This window comes from Anthonomus grandis, chromosome 6 (assembly GCF_022605725.1).
Source record: "Anthonomus grandis grandis chromosome 6, icAntGran1.3, whole genome shotgun sequence".
Lineage (NCBI taxonomy): Eukaryota > Metazoa > Arthropoda > Insecta > Coleoptera > Curculionidae > Anthonomus > Anthonomus grandis.
This window is the reverse complement of record NC_065551.1, coordinates 13,396,916-13,421,578: the sequence shown is the minus strand read 5'-3', so window position 1 is coordinate 13,421,578 and position 24,663 is coordinate 13,396,916. Positions and strand designations below refer to the sequence as shown.

Here is a 24,663-nt window from a genome sequence, read left to right as displayed (position 1 = left end):
ATTTTGAAATTAAGATCTTATTTGTATGATGCTTTGGATAATTCAAAACCTTCGCTTTGCATCTTTGTTGATCTCTCGAAGGCGTTTGATGCGGTTGACCATAGGATCTTACCAAAAAAACTTAAAAATATGACCTTTGAGGACTGTTTATGGATTAATTATGAGCTACCTACGTAATAGGTAGCAACAATGTATAAAGTTCGTTTTACTTTTGGAGTTTCCCACGGAACGGTTTTGGAGCCACTTTTTTATTATTTATGTGGATAGTGTTCTAAAACTCCTCATCCAAGGAGAAATTGTTGGCTATGCTGACGACAGCGCCATCTTCTATTCCAGTGAGGCAACATTAAAACCTCAAACTTAGAGGGACTTTCTTACAGACTGGACAGTAACAGACTGCTTTTGGTGGAATAAACTATCTCTAAATACTTTTGGATATTATTTGATTTTAGATGCTTCACTATAAATTTTATCGTTTCATTTTTGGGATTTTGAAGTACAGTGATATAGTAATTCATTTGTTTAGACTAGTCTAAGTCTTTAACTTCTGTATGGTATGATTTAATCGTTATAGATTATATGTTGGATAGAGATTGGTTTTTTTATTGGGACAAAGATAATTGCTTTTGATTTTTATGCCGATATTTGTAGATTTAGCTCGTTCATTGTGTCTAGAGTCTGTCACGACATTGTATTTACTTGACAAGTAAAAGTCAAATTGCTTCTAATATTTTTTTATTTCCCTTATCAAACAAAAAAGAGCCACCACCGTTTTATCGTTAGGTGTGCCAGAACTCCAATAAAATTTTCAAGGTCTTTTAAATTTTATTCATCTGTGAGTTTCATTTTTAAGAAAGAAAATGTAGTGAGTGGATGATGTTCTTTTAATGAATGAATAGTATTTATAAAAACGAATTAATAAACAACAAAAATGTGAGACTATTCAAAAGCTGAAAATTGGTCACCAAAATTTATTAAAACTATTAGTTATCCTATTATTAAAATTTTTAGGGTTATCCAGCCGAGTTTCCCACATATTTAACCTACTGCAAGCAACTGAGGTTTGAAGAACGTCCTGATTACAGTTACCTTAGGCAATTATTTAGAACTCTGTTCCATAGACAAGGGTTCACTTACGATTACGTGTTTGATTGGAATCTGCTCAAATTCGGTAAGAAAAGTTTTTTTACTCTTTTTTTCTCCCTATAGAGATACTGTTGTATAGCTTATGCCTACTCTACGTAACATCTCTACTGTTAAGAAGATATCTTTAATGTGCACAAAATTTAATTTTTCACTTTATATTTTGGGTACTTATTATCTTATAAATTTTACAGAAAAATATTTATGAACACTAAAACTTACTTTGTTCTCTTTTGGCCAGAGTAATACAGCAGCCAAGGTCATGTTGAATAAATTCGAAATCTCATATTAATAATATATCAATATTAACATATAACTTAAAAAAAAAATGGAAATGTTCTCCAGCTGCAATGATTCTTTCCCTTAAATGATCCTCATTTAAAATCGGAACCATAGGTGTAAGGTCGGGCGAATGAGGTGACCATGAGGTCCTAAAAGAAAGTTATCCACAACACCTGCAACCACACATTGACTTTAAAATTTACTTAATGATGTGTCTCAACTATGGCCCTAGATTGTCTTCAACTCATATGTGTGCGTTATGGATAATTGTCATGCCGTTTTTCGTGAACAGAATCGCCCTTATAAAATCCATATTTCTATTATTCATTTCACATAACCATCTACAAAAAGCAAGGCTTGCCTCGGGATCGTCGGGTAAAAGACCCTGTACCTTTTGAAGATGCAATGGGTAAAGTTGTTGACTCCGTAAAATATTATGTGTCTCGGTTTACCCAATATTTCTCATCAATGTTAATCAAATTTAAAAAATATTTTCTTTTGGAATGAAATCGGTTTGGGAATGTCTGGGCATAGCGTCTAGCGGCTATATAGCTTATAAACTAGCATTGGAGTCGCTTTTTCTAGTAGAGAATTGAAAGGGAATTACTGTTTACAATAATATTTAAAACTTACCAAACATCAAAACCATATCCGCCATTTCGGAAAACGGTACATTTATTGGTCTATGAGCCATTATGGTTTACGTCGTAGAATAGAGGCCTGTATTGCAGTTAGGGGTTCACATTTTGAACAACTGTTATAACTTATGTTCCACCAAGTGTCTTTTTTAAAAGTAGATATTTGTCGTAAAAACTTTGGGTAATTTTTTTTTCACTACATAAAAAATATTTTGTAATAAAAAAATATAAAATAAAACTTAATAAAATAATGACATTTATTTTAAAGTTTCAAAAGAGCATTGAATAGTGAATAAAAACTCCAGATTCCATATTTAAAGCTGATGATATCTCGAATCTAAAACTTTAATGTAATGCATGTATTATTTTAATTACGAAAATCTCGAAAACGCTGGCTCGTAGCGACTTTGACCAAGATATCTTTTTTACGTGAAAATGATAGATAAATTAATTTTTTTGTAGAAAAAAATATTTAAGCAATCATAAGAAAATTATCACCCTTTAAAGTATAAAAAACCGTGTATGTAGCGCCCTCTATAAGTGAGAACCCTCGCCGTAACATTAAATTTGAATTTACCATATCAAGTTGTAAGAAAACACACCAAATACAAATATGTAATTAAAAAAATGTAGAAGAGTTATTTTAGGAGTAATTGAGAAACTTGTTAAGAGCGTCAGAAGCGTTTAAATTTGACAGTACGTAAAGAGTTACTGGTGCCCGAGGTCAACCAATTTGTTTAGAAAGAAGTATCTTGATTATTAAATTAAGATATCTAATAAACAGATTGTCAGGCCGACATTTACTAAGGTTCCTTTTTTTACAAAAAAAGATTGGATAATTGGAATTTTTTACTAGAACTTTATTATACAGGGGTACAAAAAAGTTTTGGTATTTTTAACACATGCAATATACCGCAGGTAGCGCCCTCTGCAATATATAGCGAATCCGTAAACGGATTTCAATTTCTCGTTCCAAAAAACCCCCTCACACCAAATTTTTATTTAATATGTTATAAAACCCTCGACTTACTTCAAAAAAACAATTTTATATTTCTCATTTTGACGCCCTGTATATTGAATACCAAGTGCCCAATTAAAAAATGGCATAACGAAAGTCGCATTATTTTGGTCCACTTAATATGTGGCCGGCGGATGGGCCTCCTTTTTCCGGACACCCTGTATATGTTGATTGAGACCTTGTATATGTTGATTGAATTCTTTAATGCTTCTTTCCAGGGTTATAGGTATGAGTTTCGTAGTCGACATTATAATTAGTATCGTTCTAACAATATGTATTTGCCATTGCCTCTGTAGCCGTACTTCTAGGTCGCGGTACTTTGAATTTTTTTCTGCGTGCTTTTACACTAAATTGTTAGTATTGAGAATAGCCATTTCGATAAGAGATGTTACCTTATGTGGTTTATCCACTAAAACTAAGTCAGGTCTGTTACTACTCACAGTTTAATCAGTTAAAATAGTACAATCCCAATAAAGCCTAAAGTTTGCATTTTCCAGAATTTCTGGAACATACTTATAATAAGGACGCTTTTCATTCTGCAGAAGTTTCAGTTTTAGAGCGAGTCCTTGATGTATAATTTTTGCTACAGCATCTTGTCTCTCTTTGTATTCCGTGGTCGCAAATATTTGGCAGCCTCCTGTTACGTGCTAGATTGTCTCAGATGTTTGAAATCCATATCTACATCGGTCATCTTCAATAGCTGAATCTTTTCTCTCAAAAGCTATGAATTTTAGATAATAACACGTTGGAACAACTTGATCTTGGGTAGCTAAGATTAAACCCTCTGTTTCGGGAAACATTTGTTTTGAGATCAGCCAATAGTTTGACGCAAATTTGTCATCATGTTCTTGCATATGTCTTCCTTGCAGAGCAGAGGTCTCTGTTTCCAGTTCTGTATTTTGTTATTTGATGGTTTATTACATTTTCTTAATTTTTCAGTTTAAGTGGGGTAAACTCGTCTATTTGGCAAATGGAAAGATAAATCCACAGACTTTCTAAAAAAAAATTCTTAAATTATTAATTTGTTGGTTCAATTGCTTTTATAGATCGATAAATTCTCTTCCTCCCTTGCATCGTGGTAGCGTGGTTCTGTTAACCGCACTTCTGGGATGATGATATTTGTACTTAGTAAGGAGGATTCTTATTTTACTTTGTAAATTCGCAATAGCCGTTCTACTCCATATAATTATATTAAATAAGTAGCCCAGCACTGAACAGGCATATATGTTAATTTCCTTAGCAAGATTTTTGCTATTAAGTCCAGTACTTAGTTAGCACCCGTCTCATTCTTTTTTGAAATTGTGTTCGACCAATAAGTCCTTCTTTCATGGCCCGATGGTCGATTCTTTGTGTTTGTTTAACCTTCAAGTACTTATAGGTCTTCCCTACTTGCATTTACTGGATCCAGTTTCCATTCTCCATCTAAAAATTACCTTGATTAACCTTACGTTTTTGGATATTAAGAGTCCCACACTTATCCATCCAAAAATGCATGCTAATGTCTGTCGAAAATTCATAAACGATTTTAAGCATTTGGTCTAGTTGATGTTTTGTGACTGCCAGTAGTTTAAGGTCATCCATATAAAGCAGATACATTATTTTAATGATATCGGCATTGTTGTTTTTGGTAGAATTTCCATAGTTGGTCGAGTTTAATCTTCGTGATAAAGGCTTCATTGCCAGACAAAACCAAAGAGAACTTAGCGCGTCTCCTTAAATATACCTCTTTTTATTCGGATGGGTTGCGTCATAATATTGCAGGTTGCTTCATTTAGTTGCATAATAGTACTCCACGTTGACATTGCGTGCTCTAAAATATGAATTATATGTGGATTAATTTTGTAGATTTTTAGTATCTGAAGAAGCCAACTATGGGGCACGTAGTCAAAGGCTTTTTTATAGTCTATACAAGGTGTCCTAAGTACGCTTCATTTTAAGTAAAAAAAACGCAAAACTTGTAGGTCCATTTTTATTTGTTTCAAAGTTACTCGCCCATGGATGTTATTAGAAGGTAATACTAAAAATACATTCCTAAAGTAAATAAAAACTAGTTCTTTTTTTTCGGAGATCACAATAAATACCAACGAAATTGTTTTATGATAAACAAGGCATTTATTCCTGATTTCTTAGTGAGTGACAGTATCTTTATCAAAATGCCCTACCGATTTTCATGTCAAGAGTACGCAGACATGAATTTTGTAAATGGCTACCGTAGTGGCAGTGCTCATCAAGCAGTTATCGAATATGAACATCGATTTTCAAATAGGCGCATTCCTCATTACAGAACATTTCTGGAAGTACACAGACAATTTCGGGAATGCGGACTGCGTGATTATTATTTCGATCAGGGAGTGAACTTGCCAGCAGACTTGGATCAACGAATATTAGATGCTGTTGCAAGAGATCCAACTATCAGTGTGCGTCGAATCTCTACACAAGTCGGAGTACCGCGAATGACTGGCGAATTTTAAAACGTGAAGGCTTAGATCCATATCATTATCGTAAGGTAGAATGTTTGCTTGAGGAAGATCACTATCCTGGTCTAGTTTATTCTAACTGGATATTAAGACAGTCACGTCTTAATTTTCATTTCTGCAGAACAGTCTTGTGGACAGATGAAGCGATATTTACAAGGCGTGGTATTACAAATCTGAGAAACCTGCATAGATGGGAATCAGAAAATCCAAAAGCTGTACGTCTTTGTGATCTTCAACATGAATTTTCTATTAACGTTTGGGCTGCTTTAATCGATGACTTGTTGATTGGTCTTGTTTTGCTTCCTGCAAAGTTGAATGCGGACAGTTACCTTCAGTTTCTTATGGAGAAACTGCAAGTACTTTTGGAGGATATCTCACTGCACATGTGGTTCCAAATGGATGGGGCTCACCGCATTTCGGAATTGCTGTCCGACACTGGGTTACGGCCAATTAATCAAGATGGATTGGTCGAGAAGATTTTGGTTGCCTGGCCACCTACACTGGTGGCCAAAAGTAGATTGACAACTACTTATTTTTCAAATTTGTTTATATCACGGTTTAGGAAATGATAAATTAGGTGTGACAGTACCTGATAAATAAACAAAGGAGCCTATTTGTAATGTTTAATTATATTTAAACTATTTATTCGTAATACCCAATTTTGTAAAAAAAAATTAAAAAACTAAACAATTTTCAAGTGACCAAAATTAAATTGACAAATTCAAAGCTTACTAAAGTAAAAATAAGTATAGAAAATTTAAAGGGTTTTATTCAATAGTTGCATAGCCTATATTTCTTCTCACTTCCACCAACCTTTTGGGCATTGACCTAATTAAATTGTCAATATAGGAGGTGTCAATGGATATCCAGCATGCCTTCAAAGCTTCAAAAAGTTCTTGTTTATTTTTGAAATTTTTACATCGGATGTGATCAATGTAATCCCAAATGTTCTCGATCGGATTTAGGTCCGTTGACTGTGACGGCCATTTGATAACATTAATTTTTTTTTGGGTCAACCATTGCTTAACGACCTTGGATGCGTGTTTCGGATCGTTATCATGTTGAAAGTAGTGGTTGAGTGGCATAACTTCATCAGCGTAAGGTACCATAACATCCTGCAGTATGTCTTTATACATGAAACGATCCATCGTGCCTTCTATCAAGTGTAGTGGACCCATCCCATAGCCCGAAAAACACCCCCACACCATCACGGAACCACCTCCATGCTTGACTGTGGACATCGTATATTTGGGATCATACCTTTGGTTCACAGGACGCCTAACATATCTTTTGCCATCCGAATTAATCAAATTGAACTTTGATTCATCACTAAAAATAACCTTTTTCCATTCGGAGACTGTCCAGTGACTATGTTCTCGAGCAAAGCTGAATCGCGCCCGTACGTTTTTTAAACTTAGCAGTGGTTTCTTTGTATTGCGTCTTGTTTTTAAATCACTATATTGAAGTCTCCTTCTAATGGTACGACGACTAACTGAACCCACACCTTCTTCTTCCAAATGCAGCTTGATTTCTTTTGAAGTTGCGAATGGGTTAAGTTTTGCTTTTTTCAAAATTAATTTGTCAACACGACTAGTGGTCTTCTTTGGTCGGCCAGTTTTTTTTTAGAGGAACAACACTTCCACGGAGATTAAATTTTTTTATTATTTGACTTACTATTGCCCTCAAAAGAGAACATTTTCGAGCAATATCCGCCTGTTTAACCCCTTTCCGGTAATCGTCGATTATTCGCATCTTAATATCGATCGATAAAGTTATACCACGTGGTATTGTGAATATTTTTCAAAACTAATAGTAAGGAAAGTCAAATCAACAGAAACCAACGCATAAAACTCAGAGACTGAATAAATATGTTGTTTGTCAATCCAATTTTGGCCACCTAGCAGTCAAACAAAATTATTGGAATTTGATAAAAAAAATATTGAGAAAAAGTGCAAGCAATAAAAATCTATGGAATTTGTTTTTTCAAACTATGTTGTTTACATTCCTGAACATTAATAAGCTCGACCGTTTTTCCTTTGCGTCAGATAAAATATATCCATAAAAATGGAATTTGTCAATCTACTTTTGGCCACCAGTGTAGATCACCAGATCACAATCCCCTTGATTATTATTTATGGGGGTACATAAAAGATTTGGCCAATGCGCAAATTTCAAATACAAGGGAAGAGTTATTGGACCGTATTCAGCAAGCTGCTGAACAAATAAGATAAAACAGGGGTCAAATACAGATAACTAGGTCATCTGTTGGCTTACGGGCACAAGGCTGCACTCAACAAGGAGGTGGATACTTTTCGTGGAACCTTTTTTTTAATAAAATTATTTATTTTTTTAGTTTACAGATTAATTTTTAGTATTATCTTCTAATAATATTCATGGGGGTGTAACGTTGAAACAAATAAAAAGAGACCTACAAGTTTTGCGTTTTTTTTTACTTAAAATGAAGCGTACTTTATGATCCTAAAATTTGAACATAATGCTATGGGACACCCTGTATAAGCCATAAAAAGAATTCTTTTCTTGGTATAGGCTTGACTACCTATCGCAGCGTCAATTATCAGTTGCTCTTTGCATCCCATAGCATTCTTTATACACCCCTTTTGCTCTGCAATCATCTGGTTGTATCAATCTGCAATAATTTGGTTGTGTTAGCAATGCTCGTAGATCCTTTGGGCAATACACCTTGGGGTAATTGAACGGTATTATTATTATCATTATTATTATTATTATTATGATTTAATATTATCTACGTATATGCCGAGAAGTAGAAGCTTTTCCGGTGTTCTCTCAGTCGCCCAAGCTTTTAAGGCACTGATACTAACGTACTCCACATTTCAGGTGGTTCGCGGGGCAGCCACTGCGAGGAAAACGCAGGCGGACGGTCGGGAACGGCCGCCGCGGCCGCAGCGCGCTACGGTTCAATGGCGCACGCTACCGGAGCCGCGGGGGCCGGAGATTCCGTTCCGGCGCAGCAGCAACAACAGCAACGAGGTCGTAGGGCGCACGACGGACCCGCGCCCCATCCTCTAGAGGACGTCATAACTAGCAGTAGGTCTTATTTTATAATAACCGTTTCGGTATTTTCTTTCAAACCTGGACCGTGTTTTAAACGAATTACCTTTCTAGATACTTCTCGGCTATTCGATAGTCACGAGAGGAGGGTGTCGATGAGGTTAAGACAAGCGGCCCCGAACGCCTCCACTTCCGACTTGAGCACCTCCAAGCAGGCCAAGTGAGTCTTTATTTTGAATTGCTATTTGGCGTGTGCTCTCTTTCATTTCCATGAAAACTTATCTATTTTTTGTGGCTTTTTAATTTTTGGAACCCCTACCTTGAATGAAAAATTTTTTTTTGAGGGAAATTTCGTGCCCGAGGGGAGGGAATCCGTCGAAAATACCACAATTTTTTTGTAGGGTGCTTTAACACGAGGCTTATAATGAAATTTGTCGTTTTTCCGGAAAAATATTGACTGATTAAAAGGTTTAATAAAAATGGGTGTTTATTGTTAAACCACCCGTACGGCATTTATTCGTAATTTAATTATTATACAAATTTTAAACCGCAGTTTTCTCAGATATACTATTCAGAGCAATTTTTTGTCATTCTTAGGCAGTTTTGAATATTCGAAAAGATTTGTTTTTAAATTAGACGTTTTTGAGACTTTAAGGGAAAAGTATGTCCTTTTCATTATACAAATTCTAGGCAGTAGATTTTCTAGATTATAGGTTTCTGCGTATTTCTCTACTGAAAGGAAATTTTCTGAATATTTTTTTGAGTATTTTGTACTAAAAAGGTACTATGGTATAACTTGTGGGTATTTTTCAAAAGAAATAAATGCTTTATTGTCAATATAAACATAGAAGTTGTAGATAAAGCTAAAACATAATATAAGTCACAAAGACATTACAATAAGTTACAACAGGGCTAGATTAAAATGTAAATATTAAAGAATATTTAAATTCTAATCATTAAAAAAAAACCCTAAACTATAGTAAGCTTTAATGTCGTTGTTTTTATACGTAGGCTTTTCTCAGTCTTAAGTTTGCTTACCTGTAGTAGAAATAAAATCTGTATTGTTGTGACGAACTCGTAATGAGTTACTTATTTTGTTGGGTATTACGTCACTTACAGTAAAAATAAATTCTGAAAATACTATGAGATAGTATTTTCTAAATTTATTTTTCTAGTAGAAGGTTATTAAATAATTTTTTACCTCAAAATACAATAGAGCCACGTATAAGTTCAGACTGAGGAATCGGTATCCTCAGCAGGTTATTTTGTCGAGTTTTGTACTGATTACCTAAACTCTATTTAAAGACAGTTGTTAATAAAACTGATGTTTTTGGGATATGATATAAAATTGGAAATGGAATGTAAAAGATTACATAAAACTCCTGACAGATATGTACTATTACTCAAGTGCCCCATTCACGCGTCGTCTTCAGGGCATCTAGCATCCGTTCTGCACTTGCCCCTGCTTTGTTCCCTGATTATTACGGAGATATCATCCGCATAACCGATAGTCTTGTGCCCTCTCCGGTCAAGGAGGCTAATCAAGTCATCCACCAATACAGATCATAGAAGGGGAGATATTACCCCGCCCTATGGGCATCCGTTAACCCCAGTCACACTGAGATCCGTCGATCCAAGTAAGGCCCTAATCGACCCTTCTTCAGCATGCAACTTCTTACTATCGACGGATCAGCTCCTCTAAAAGAGTGCTTTTTCCTGTTGCGAGAAAGTCCGTTTTATCGAAGGTGGCCTCAATATCCATAAATGCACACAGAGCAATTTTCTTGAATTCCATGACCTTTTCGATATCCTGAACTATTTTGTCTAATGCAGTAATAGTTGATTTGCCCTTCTGACAGGCGAACTGGCGTGCATGCAACGGTGTCAACGGTCAGTATTTCTACACCCTTGGGTACGAATATGACCCCCTACTGCCCTCCAAATCCTTGTGACGTGTTCCAATGCTAGGCTTGATCGGAAGATGTTGATCATCTCGCGATAGAGGATAGTATTTACACCTGACAACAGATATTACACTGATTTCCGTTTGGGCTTCTTGACTCGCTTTTATAGGTGGTTAGGGCTTCTCTGTACCCGTCCCAATTTCCAATTCTTTTGGCTCTATTGAATTCCAATCTTGCTGTTGTGTCTAATTAACTATGGCTGTATCATCATGTTGATCCTCAAACCTGCCATGAAACACATTAGAGTCTATTATTCTATTATATTTAATAGAGTTTTCATCACTATTACTTGTCTGGCCTAGTGTATTATTACACGACTTACAGGTTTTTTTCCTGTCCTTTCCTAGCTTGCTTCCATGCTCCTAACAAAAATCGCTTAAATGCATATGAATTATTTTCTCTGTTCAAAATCAAAATCATTTGGACTTAAGCAAATATGTGTAGTTTATATGTATCTTTTAAAGTATGGGGAAAATGGACCTAAGTGATTATTGGCTTAAACGGAAATCATCGTGCGTACTTGACGAGTGGTAGGGTCAACCTAATTTTGACCAAAAGTGGACTTAAAGGATTCTGCTTGTACGCCCATGATATGTTAAAGAAACGGGTATATAATTATGGTATTAAGTCAGCAACTCTTTGTGACATATGTGGTTGAGAATCTTTACCAGAATCTAGTAGAATTTGTATTTTAGGTATTTAAGGGAGTTAATGACGCTTCGTTTTTGGCAATTTTACCTTTTAAGGTTCGCAAAGTAGATATTTTCTCACGTTTTATATACGTGATTGATGTGGCCTTAAGCAACCGATAATAAGATTCAATTTTGTATAATTACCTTATTAACGGCCCCAAGAGTGTATTTTGTGTATGTTTTTTAAACTTCAGCAATTTTAATATCATAAGATAAATCATAAAAAAACGTGAAACTTTTTTTGGGAATTGTAATCATGTTTTGGTATTTTATTGTTTACAAAACTATAGAATCATTTTACATATTCTCCTATAAAATTTACTTTAATTATTGCTCGGCCTTAATAACTTGCGATTTAAGTAGTTATAAGTATTACCAAGTGCAAAGCCAAAGTGTAAATATTATGACGTTGACTTTAAAGATAAACTAATTGCTTTATAGAAAAAAGGTGTGAAGCCAATTGACATTTATAATGTCTTTATGTAAGGAGTACTGTAAATAAAATGATTAAATGTTATTTACAACGACAAAAACTGTAAAACCTGCACTGAAAAGTGGAAGGTCACACGTCGGCAAAAGTAAACCGAGCATTTTAAATAAAATCCAGAAGTTACCTTAGAAAAACTGGCGTTTATATTAATAAGGATTTGACACGCCAAAATATAAAGCTATGTAAAGGAGAAACACCAAAATATAAAGCTTTCTGACCTGACTGTTAGAGGTCGTCCCACAATGCGAAATCTTCAAAGTCGATGTGTCGTTAAGAAACTCCCTCCTGGTAAAGATTTGACCTAAAGTATTTGATTACTACTGTCAAACATGGTGGAGGACATCTGATCATGGGAGCGCAATTCAGGCGATCTGGGAATCGTTCACTGGTCGGAATTAATAGCCGTATGGATGTCCAAATACAGGGTGTTTCCTAACTACGGTACGAAACTATACAGGGGGAATCGTTAGGTCGTTTTATGAAAAAAAGTTCCTATGAACGTATGTCGGGAGTTGCTTTGTTTCTGAGATACAGAGCGAAGAAGGTTCAAAAAAATAACGGTATTTTAAAAATACCATAACTATCCTTAAACCGATTTGGTTGAAATTTGGTGCAGTTATTTGAAGTTATAAGACGCTTATTTAGCTGTAACTACATTGAAATTATTAGGTCCAGTGGCGTGTCAGTGGGCACCACATGCTTATTGTTGAGAAAAAACAAGGCCAATAATTAATTGTTTTGCAGCTTTTTATTTATTTTTGTATTTAAGCAACTAAAAATACAACTTTTTCGCATCTTATCTTATTATCTTCATATCTGGCTTTGTTTTCGACAAAAAAAAATTTAAGTATCTTTAACTCATTCTAAAAATTATCCATGGACGACAACATGAAATAAAAACCAATTAATTCGATAAACAATTTCGACCTTAAAGTACATGAGCAAAATGTCCACCCTCCAATGCACGACTTTTTGGTCTCTTGTGTCTTGTTTACTATGATAATAAACATTCAACTTCTACGATTTTTATTATCAGATTTTTGAAATACAACAAAATAACAAATACATTGCTTCTTATGACAAATAATTGGCAAGTCCATTCAAGTACCTCCTTTGTACCTACCTGCTTTGGAGACCAGCTGACAGTTATAGAATTGCTATAAGTAAAATTCAGCTGTCAATAAGCAGTGATTCATTACTCCATCATGGATAATTTTACTAACCATGAAATGACCGACATGCACTTTATTTATGGATTAGCAAATGGAAATGCGGAAGAAGCACAAAGAATTTACCAGGACAGTTATCCTAACAGAGTAATTCCATGTGCAAAAACATTCAGAAAACTACATGCAAGATTATGTGAAACTGGGAGTTTTAACAAAAATATGGGTGGTGGAAGACCAGAAACTATAACAAGGCCTCAACTGAAAGAAGCTATACTTGATGCGATAGAAGAAGATTCTTCCGATAGTATCAGGAAGATTGCACTGCAGCTTGAAGTCAGTTCAAAAACCGTTTGGAAAGTTCTAAAAAGAAACCTCCTGCATCCATATCACATACAGCGTGTACAAGCTCTACTGCCTCGGGATTTTCATCCAAGATTAATGTTTTGCAGGTGGTTGATTCATACGATGGCAAACAATAATAATTTCCTACCAAATATTTTCTTTACGGACGAGGCAAATTTTTCAAGAGATGCTATTATGAACTTCCACAATGATCATTTTTGGGTCGACGAAAATCCCCACGTTATTAGAGAAACTCATTTTCAGCAACAATTTTCACTGAACGAGGAATTATTGGTGACTACCTAATTGGCCCATTTTTTTACCGGCAAGATTAACAGGTGAATCCTGCACGGATTTCTTGCAAAACCATTTACCCACTTTATTAGAAGAAGTATGGGGTATTATACCCCTACAAGTAAGAGTCAACATGTGGTTTATGCACGACGGGGCTCCAGCTCATTTCAGTGTTCTTGCTCGTCAGCATCTCGACGTCATCTACCCTAATTGCTGGATTGGACGTGCAGGACCTCAAAATTGGCCGGTTCGCAGTCCTGATATGAATCCCCTGGATTACTATTTATGGGGCCATCTGAAGGCTCTTGTTTATAAAACTCCTGTCTAGTTGTGAATGACTTGAGGAATCGGATAATTGTCAATTGCAATATCATAAGGGATACTCCAGGTATTTTTGAGCGTGTCAGACACTCAATGACAAATCGTTTGCAGTCGTATATTTTATCAGAAGGTGGGCATTTTGCTCATTTACTTTAAGGTCGAAATTGTTTATCGAATTAATTGGTTTCTATTTTATGTTGTCGTCCATGGATAATTTTTAGAATGAGTTAAAGATACCTAAATTTTTTTTTTTTTCGAAAACAAAGCCAGATATGAAGATAATATAAGATACGAAAAAGTTGTATTTTTAGTTGCTTAAATACAAAAATAAATAAAAAGCTGCAAAACAATTATTGGCCTTGTTTTTTTCTCAACAATAAGCATGTGGTGCCCACTGACACGCCACTGGACCTAATAATTTCAATCTAGTTACAGCTAAATAAGCGTCTTATAACTTCAAATAACTGCACCAAATTTCAACCAAATCGGTTTAAGGATAGTTATAGTATTTTTTAAAATACCGTTATTTTTTTGAACCTTCATCGCCCTGTATCTCAGAAACAAAGCTACTCCCGATATACGTTCATAGGAACTTTTTTTCATAAAACGACCTAACGATTCACCCTATATAGTTTCGTACCGTAGTTAGGAAACACCCTGTATATGTTGACATATTGGAGAGTAACTTGTGGCCCTATGAAGAGGATCTGCCATTGTTACAGATTTACCTACAGGACAATAATGCTAAACACACCTCCCGACTAGTTTAGAATTTGCTCTTGCCAAAGGAGCCATCTAAATATTTAAGAAAATACTTGATTGTATTTTTTTTATGTACAGGGTGGCCAAATAAGAATGCGAGGTACTGTATCTGGGAAACTATTCATCGTAGAAGCTTGCGATAAAAAAATTTATTACTAAAATGGCCAAGATAATGACCTGGAAAATATTTTCAAGTTTCTAAAATGACCGCTAGGGGGCGCAACTGTAATCTTGAATCTAGAAAACTGATGTTTCTGTAAATTATGCTGAATTAATCTAACAAAAAAATAGCTGATTATTAAAGTAGAGACTAATCCGAACCTTTTTTATTTGAATAGTTTTGCTGTATCTCTAAAAATAAAGTGGTGGGGGGTGTTCAAAAGTTGGCTTAAAACACACCCTGTATACTAAAAACGCCTTAGCCGATTTTATCAAATTTGGGCTACTTAAAAAGAGCTATTATTAAGCTACGAATATTATTATATTTCATGTTTTTTTAGTTTTACATCTCGCCGCTAGAGGGCTTTTTTCGGCTTTCTGACACAAATACCTAATTTTCTCAAAAAACTTAAATGCGTTAATATGATTTTTTTTTCATAGAAAAATAGCTAAATGATGTCTAAATAATCTCGCGAAAGCCGCAACTCGATATCTTGTTCCTAACCAAAAATATAGGCCAAAGAATATTTTATACCCTTAAATTTTAATTTTTTTATACTAATTATTTTGGAATTTTTTAAAATTCACTACTTTTGAAAACAAAATTTACCATTTTTGAAAATATTACCTAATATCACTAAAAGGTAAGTATTAATAATGCTTATATCAAAAATCAGACCTATTTTATGTTATACGGTACTTTTCTTTAAAGTCCCCCCCCCCCCCATTTATTTTTTGAACGGGTCAAAAAAAATTTTTGAAACTTGGCATAAGTAAATTGGTCTATAGATACTATTTTTCACTGTAAACTAGGTAGTTGTAAATTCCAAGATGGCGGCTGGGCGACCTCTTGAGAAAAAATTTTAAATAGAAAGGGGGTCGTGTGTTACCTCATTTTAAATGTCTCAATGAGTACTTTATAACCCTGAAATATTAGACCCATATCTTAACTCGTTTCAAAATGGCGGCCTAATAAAAAAGTATTTTTTTTTATTTTAACGTTTTACATTTTTATGATTTTTGAATAGGTAAAAATCAGTGTACGAAAATAAATGCGTCACTATTTTATTTTGACATAAAACCGACAGTTCTAAATGTCAAAATAACACATAAGCGCCATCTTGAATAAATGCATTAAATAGAAATCTTGTGTTACCTCATTTAAAAGGTTTTATTGAGTACTTTTAATAATTATTACATGGACAATTTTTAAATCCAAAATTCAAAAATTATAAATTATTTGTATATTATTATTAAAAACGTTAATAAAATCGCAACAGTGTATTTTTTTGGCTGTTACTTTTAGACAGGTCAAAACGGAGTCCACCGAGTCCATGTAATAAATATTAAAAGTACTCAATAAAACCTTTTAAATAAGGTAACACAAGATTTCTATTTAATGCATTTATGTTATTTTGACATTTAGAACTGTCGTTTTTATGTCAAAATAAAATAGTGACGCATTTATTTTCGTACACTGATTTTTACCTATTCAAAAATCATAAAAATTAAAACGTTAAAATAAAAAAAAATATTTTTTTATTAGGCCGCCATTTTGAAACGAGTTAAGATATGGGTCTAATATTTCAGGGTTATAAAGTACTCATTGAGACCTTTAAAATGAGGTACCATACGACCCCCCTTTCTATTTAAAATTTTTTCTCAAGATGTCGCCCAGCCGCCATCTTGGAATTTACAACTACCTAGTTTACAGTGAAAAATAGTATCTATAGACCAATTTACTTATGCCAAGTTTCAAAAATTTTTTTTGACCCGTTCAAAAATTAAATGGGGGGGGGGACTTCAAAGAAAAGCACTGTATATTCACTATATATATAATACGAAAAAAATAATTATTAGAAAGCAGGCCATGGAATGCAACAAAACAAATGTCTACTCAAATTATAAACATTCCTCAAATTGTCAATAGTAAGTTGTCAAAAGTTTTACGTTACTTGAGCATTTTTTGTTTTTGCAAAATGCGTTTTACGAACGATGAAGCTGTTGATATGCTTGCGGTTTATTTTGAATGTTTTCAAAATGCTGCAGTAGCAAAAAGAGTTTATGCTGCTCGATATCCAAATCGAAGTCCTTGCGATGTTAGATTTTTTCCCCGATTAGTGGCGAACTTACGAGCCAATGGTAGTTTTCGGCCTAGGTTTCAACGGCCAAGAATTAGAAGAAATGTGGACAATATTAACAGCGTACTGGGATATATTGAAGGAAATCCTCATGTTAGCACAAAAGCATTATCCCTTGAATTAGGCATATCAAGAACAACGATTCAAAATATTTTGAAGGACAATAGGTAAATTCTAATAGCCATCGCCATATATGGATTTTTTTAAGTTCAGCTTTTTTTTTAATATATTTATAAAATGCACCCATATCATGGTAATTTACATCAGGCATTGGAAGAAGCAGACTTTGACCGTAGGTTGGACTATTGCCATTGGATATTAGGCATGATACGCGAGGACAGAGATTTTTTATTTAAAATTCTTTGGACCGATGAAGCCACATTTAATAGTGACGGTAGAGTCAACCTGCATAACATGCATTATTGGTCTGCCTAGTTTTGCTAGGAATGTGCGAGAGCATATTAATAACATTTTTCAACAGCGGTGGATTGGAAGAGGAAGCCTGTTTCCATGGCCTCCGCGATCCCCAGACTTAACCTGTCTTGATTTCTATTTATGGGGGCGGTTAAAGGACATTGTATTTCAAACTCAGCCTACGACTAGAGAAGATATGAAAAACCACATTCGTAATGCATTACATACCATACCGAGAGCCGAAATTGAAGCTGCAGTTCTATCTACCCATGAGAGGCTTCAGCAATGCATAGAGCGTGATGGTCAGCATTTCGAGCATTTACGGGGGCATTAAAACCCTTTCTTTTTAAAATCGGTCCTTTATAGGGCCACAACTTACATTATAAAAGAAATTCGAAATAAATTATTTTGTAGTTTTTATAAATATTAAGGGATTTCCATATAAAATTTTCTTTGGCCTAAATTTTAGGTTAGGATGAAGATATTAAGATGCGGTTTTCGCAAGCATATTTAGGCGTCATTAAGCTATTTTTTTGTATAAAAAATTTATACCATTGCATTTAAGATTTTTGAGAAAATTAGTCATTTGTGTCAGAAAGCCGAAAAAAGCCCTCTAGCGGCGAGATGTAAAACTAAAAAAACATGAAATATAATAATATTCATAGCTTAATAATAGCTCTTTTCAAGTAGCCCAAGTTTGATAAAATCGGCTAAGGCGTTTTTAGTATACAGGGTGTGTTTTAAGCCAACATTTGAACACCCCCCACCACTTTATTTTTAGAGATACAGCAAAACTATTCAAATAAAAAAGGTTCGAATTAGTCTCTACTTTAATAATCAGCTATTTTTTTGTTAGGTTAATTCAGCAAAATTTACAGAAACATCAGTTTTCTAGATTTAAGATTGCAGTTGCGCCCCCTAGCGGCCATTTTAGAAACTTGAAAATATTTTCCGCGGCATTCTCTTGGCCATTTTAGTTTTAAATTTTTTTATCGCAAGCTTCTACGATGAATAGTTTCCCAGATACAGTACCTCGCATTCTTATTTGGCCACCCTGTACACTTTAAAAATGTTTCCAAACTTTTTTCAACATAATTTGGAATAACATTTTTTTTACGAAATTTTTTGTTTTTGAGTATATCTTAATTTTTTTTATTGAATGCTATTTTGCCTTCCGCCACATTATACAAAAATGACATTTATTGAAAAAAATCAAAATACAATAAGTTTTTAGCAATTGTAAAATCCTTAGTTTAACGCATACTGCCTGGCTCTTTATTGTTAACTATTTTTTATTTTTGTTGAGTCATCCGTTATTTTATTGTACTTTGTAATTGGACTTTTGTATGAATTTTTTAGGCAGATTCAGGTGCGGAGATGTCACTTAAATATTTCTAGTAAAATTGGGTATTTTTTTCAAAGAACTGCAAATTTCTTAAAGAAAAAGGTAATTTATCGTTTAACAGGTGACCATTAATATAGGGTGTTTTTTTATAATATTTTTAGATAATGAAGAATTTATCATAAAGTTGGGTATTTTTGGCGTATTTCCTGACCTAAGGGGCAATTTATTGTGCAAATTTTCTCGAAGTCGTTTCTCAATAATCTGAACTTAAAACTAGTACATAATATTGTTTAATACAATTATCAAATTCTTAATAAATGAAAAATAACTTATTGGGAAGTTATTTCGATTATTGTTTTTTATCCTAATAAGTCTAATGTTAATACAGTTCCCAAAAATCTGCTTTTCTGCAGATTATTTATCCAGAAATTATAATATATAAATTAAAATTTACGTGAGAGTTAAATTTTTCCAAGTGGGCCACTCAAAAGTGAGTTTTGGAATTCCATGTATCTTTTTATTTCATATGATAGTTTGAGTGATGAAAAATAATGCCTCAAAGTAGTTTTGCGAAATATCCGTCATTTTATTAGTTTTAACCCTCCGTTGGTAAGGTTGGTAATTGTCACAAGATTGGTAAGCTGGGGTATAGCATACCCCAATAAAAAACAAACATGTTTCGAATATAAACTAAACATTTTTGAAATATTATCAATAAATAATGTTTTTGTATTGGTCTGAAAGTAAATAAAAATAAAACACAGGACAAATAACCAACCAAAAAAAAATTAAACGTTTATTTTCAAAAGACCTACATTTTTACAAAAATCTCGAACAAGACGCAACCAGGTATTAAAAATATATTATTAATCTATAGAGCTGCAGTTGTCGCATGTTTGCGATCTTTATTTTTTGGACATATATAACACCTTCTGGAAAATCTTTGCCTTTTTGTGTCTTCTCCAACTGTTGTTGGGACAATTTCCCCCTGTATATCGGAAATCTTATGTCGCACTGCTAGGATTATTCACGGATTTTGCAGTCTACTTATTTGGAACGGTTTTACTAAACTCAAAGATAAATCTTTTAGAAAAAAGCGCCGTTTTAGATTTTCATTCGTATTGCAATTAAAAATTACAAAAGCGTTTATAGCAGCTGAGTTTAGTAAGGAAAAGAATAGAGTTAGTGGCCACCTGCGGCTATTCCTTGATACACTATAAGTGGCAGACAATTGATCTACCGTATCTACTCCTCCTTTTGTCATGTTGTAGAACATTATTATTTCTGGTTTATTTTGGTCCCTAGAATCGGGATCAATTGTGTTGTCATGATGGAGAGTTGATAACAGGAGAACATTTCTATTTTTTTTGAATATAAGAGACCAATGTTACATCTGATTGAAAGTAACTTCTCTCTTCTCGCTTTGTTGTTAGTAATTCGCCAGGAATTTCTCTTTTATCTTTTTTTAACGTCCCTACTGAAGTAAGTTTATATTCTTTTAGTAACTTCAGTCATAACTTGTAAACCAATTATCACACGTTATGTTTCGCCTTGTTCCCCTAATTGGTTCTACCAATCGCAGAACTATGTCAGCCGGTTTGTTGCTAAGGGCGTACGGACCTTCGGGCTGCCATATGCTTCTAAGTTTAGTACATAAAATGTTTTTGAGTCTACAAGTGCAAATACATTGAGGCCATATTTAGCTGGCTTGTTTGGTATGTACTGCCGAAATCCGCACCTACCGCGGAAAGACTCAAGTTTTTCGTCTATTGTTAAATATTACGAAGGTACATAAGCTGCTTGAGAGTTTTCCACAAACCGATCAAATATTGCCCGAATTGGAGCTAGTTTATCAATTTTAAGTCTTTCCTCGCGAGAATCTTTATTGTCGAACCTCAGGTACCTTAGTAGGAACCTAAAACGCTTTAGGGGCATCGTTGCTCTAAACATGTCTATACCATCGCTAGCCCAAAGCTCATCTAAATTTAACCTACTAGCCCTAAAACGACCACACATATATAGTAGTTCAATAAGGGCTTTCATTTCTAAAGCTGTTGTTTGTTGTACGATCTATTTGTCATTATAGTTTTCAGATTTCGTTTGAATTAACCGATTAGTACATTCAACTATAGAGTCAATAATAAATTCGTCTATAAAAGTATTCCAACAATCAAAAGGGGTTTTGGCCTCTTTAGCAACACCTTCTGGTCCCGGAAGATGGATAATAATATTTTCCTGACGTGTACGCACAGCCTTATTTCCTGGATTAGCTACCCATTTAGTTTTTTTTGTAAACTCCCCATAAATACCTTGACTTTACTTCAGGCGAAAACTCCTCGACAATGTCATCTTATATTTCAATATTTCTTGCTCAGAATTAGACTTCTCAGAACGCTGGCTAACGTGGTCGTCAAACTCGCCCTCAAAGCCGGATTCAATGGGCTCCTCGTCAAGTATTTCGGGTACCTCTGATGAATTATCCGAAATTTCCCAAAGCCTCAACAACTTTTCTTGCTCTTTTTCATATGACCATCGAGCAGACATAATATCTACAAATGAAATTCAAGGTAAACAAAAAATATCAATAGAGTAATAATAATAATTATTATTATAGGTTTATAACATATTAATATTATACGTAATTATTATTATATAATAATAATAATTTATATATAATATGTCGTACTTACCTCTAAAAGAATTAAAGAAAAAAAAATTACGAGAATGGTAAGCTGGGGTATGGCATACCCCAAATCACTTTACTTGCGTCGATCAAAGGTCACAAGTCACACGCGACTGACGCGCTCCAAAACACGTGCTTTCTATCACTTGACATTATATTTAAAGGTCTTTACGAGATGGCGCTACGTATTTTGCAACGGACAAATTTATAGAGATATTAAGTAGGTTGGGGTATGATATACCCCACCTTACTAACGGAGGGTTAATGAATTTAAATCTTTGAACAAACTTTTTTATTTTGACAATATCTTGGTTAATACTTGACGAGAGTCAATAATCTTACATTCTACACGTTCTTGAATGTTTAGCGCGTCAAGTATAGAAGCATAGACTTTGTAAATTAAATGATTTATTTATGACAAAATTTAATTTTACAACTAACACATGCAAATTTTTATTTGTTTCATTTCTCATTTGTTTACGCTAAAGATTCAAAAAGAATATTGTTCAGATATGTATACATATGTATGTATAGACACAGCCTAAAAATCTAAATATATTTAAAATTTTAGCTATTAATTGTTTAATAACTATTTCTTTCTTACCCTTAAACTGTGAGCAGTGTAACACGGTTCTAGCAATATTGATGTATTTAAATAAATATTTTATTCAGAAAATAACTGTATTTTTAAAGATGTCTAAAATACACTATATTGATAATGTACAATATTATTAGTTCTTTGTCAAGTCTGGTACTGTGAAGATGTTTTTTAAATGGTTTAAATATGCCTAAACGTTATTTCTGTGGGGATGCTTAGGGCTGGAATGCTTTAAACTGATGTAGCCTGTGCTATAGACCACTCAGACCTCCGTTAGCTTTTTTTATCTCGCGAAAGGCATTTGGTTCGACCAAGCGTGAATATTCCTACTCATATGGATCGATATGTTCAGTTAGAACCTTGAAGAAATGACACAGTAACGGCACCAAAATTAATAAGTCTTCTGCGCGGAGCTTATAATGTTCTCTCTCTGATTGTTTTAAGACATATAATCTACAGAAGGTTGAGAGAAGGTAATCTAGTAAAGTATATAAGAAGCTAATCTAGATGATAACTAATCATCTCTTGGAGATGCCAACCCTTAAATTGAGGGAATTGTGCCAGTCGACTAGCTTAGGCTCATGTCACTTGGGAGCAAAATCAATGGCAAAATGTTTTATTTACTGATGAATCTCACTTTGACTTGCATCTAGATTCTCGAAGAGTACACTACCTCTCAAAAGTATTCGCCCACATATAACTGTTTTAAAGTTAAAACTAAAAATAATAAACCCATCAGTTATTCTTATGGAACGGTTTATTTATAACAAAATGAATATAAACAATAAATTTTTCAATTAATTAAATTTAAAAAAATCAAATTTTGGATTCATCTACATGTCAGCGTCGATTTTTAATAACAGCTTCACAGAGTTTCGCTAGTCTTCTAATTAATTTGTCCAAAGTTTCCTGAGGTATCTTGTGCCACTCTTCTTGAAGGACCCTCCACAAGTCTTCTTTTGATGTGGGGCTTTATTTTCGCATTGGTCTATCCAGTTCATCCCACAGTAATTCGATAGGATTGAGGTCCGGTGATTGTGGGGGCCATACCATAATTTTCAGAAGATGTTGCCTTTGTAATTGACCTAAATATTGCTTGCACAATTTCGACGTGTGCTTGGGGTCATTGTCATGTTGAAAGATGAAGTTTTCCCCAATTATTCGAGTACTAGAAGGAAGTACATTGTCACTTAAAATTGTTTTGTAACCCTCTTTTCGAAGAATTCCCTCTATTCTAATTAGATCGCTCACTGCAGATCCTCCGAAACAACCCCACACCATCACCGAACCACCACCGTGTTTAACTGAGGCCACCGTACAGTTCTCAGCGACCCTTTCATTGGCATAACGGCGAACAAAAACTCGCCTCTTCGTACCAAAAACCTCGAATTTCGACCCGTCACTCCAGAGAACTTTCTTCCAGTCATCAATGGTCCATTCTTTGTGTGATCAGGTCCACTCAAGTCTTTTCTTCTTATTAACATCCTTCAGTAGCGGTTTTGATACAGCTAAACGTCCTTTAAGAGCAGCATTATAAAGTCGCCGTTTTACTGTCGAAACACTGACGGTTTTTTTACGCTTCTTGTTGATTTTTGCTGCGATTTCAGGGGCGGTAAGGCGTCTATTGCGTTTGCTTGTCATTATAATATTTAAATCCTCCTTTAAACTTGTTGCCTTTGGCCTTCTCGATCGAGGTTTGTTGCTAATAGTCCCTTCTCTGGTAAATTTCCAGTTCGATGTCCAATCGACAGTCTGCCTTGGAATTCCCAAATCCATCGAAATTTCAGTCTTATGAAGTCCAATGATAATACCTTTTGTTTCTACCGATAACTCTTTTGTTTTAGCCATTTTAAAGAATGTTGAAAAACCAGCAAAGAAACGGTGACCAATCGTCAATAAGCAAGCGAAATTATTTACCAATGTTACACAAAATCAATTCTTGAAGACTAAACACCTTTAAATGTTTCAAATTTCATCGGAAACGAGTTGTAAACAGATTAGTTTTTTAAAAGAAGTGCGTATTTTCACTACATTGTTTGTTATTTGCAAGACTATTTTTAAATACTCAGTGTTTTTCAAGGAACCATAGTTGATAGGTATGCTGTTTAAGCATATATGCAATTTACAAAAGAGATACAATCTAAATATAGGTATAAAGATCAGATTATTGTATCTAATTTAAAATATTAAAAAGAATACATGGTGGGCAAATACTTTTGAGCGGTAGTGTACGTGTATGAATAAATACAAGAAATCGAATCTATCATACATAGGAGATTCACAGTTATAGAGGAGGCACAATTAGTGTATGGGTAGAAATTTCTCTTGTTGGGAGTCGAACTGAGAACGGCCTTTTGGATCGTTTCTTATCAGTAGACCGCTAGAACCTATTGCTGTTCCAAAATATTGGTGCAAATTGTATTTTATTGCATGATAATGCCATTCCACACACAGCGAGAGTCACACGAAATTTTTCGGAAGAGCAGAACATTCTTATTGTAAACTAGCCAGCTCAATTATGTAGCGCATAGCACATAGAGTTCTTCAGGGACAGAATAAGTTTCAAAACCGAGATCAGCAGTTTCAAGCTCTACAACAATGTTGGATAGTAACTTCCCAAGAAGATATGGACGTTGTAGAGCCACAATAAATGTCGCATTCCATATTAATTTTTTTTTTGTAAAATGTTGATTATAATATT

The 24,663-nt window shown here is 34.3% G+C and overlaps 1 protein-coding gene across 3 annotated transcripts in view; it reads left to right on the top strand.

Moving 5' to 3' along the window:
- LOC126738007 (casein kinase I-like) overlaps positions 1–24,663 on the top strand; it is a 62,924-nt gene that overhangs the window by 23,806 nt on the left and 14,455 nt on the right. For all 3 annotated transcript variants that reach the window (XR_007661185.1, XM_050443161.1, XM_050443160.1), the window contains exons 6-8: positions 1,012–1,171; positions 8,415–8,624; positions 8,703–8,808. Coding sequence is in view for 2 of the 3 variants with exons in the window: in XM_050443161.1 (XP_050299118.1) it covers positions 1,012–1,171; positions 8,415–8,624; positions 8,703–8,808 (476 nt within the window). In the remaining variant the exon portion in view is untranslated. The remainder of the gene's footprint in view (positions 1–1,011; positions 1,172–8,414; positions 8,625–8,702; positions 8,809–24,663) is intronic.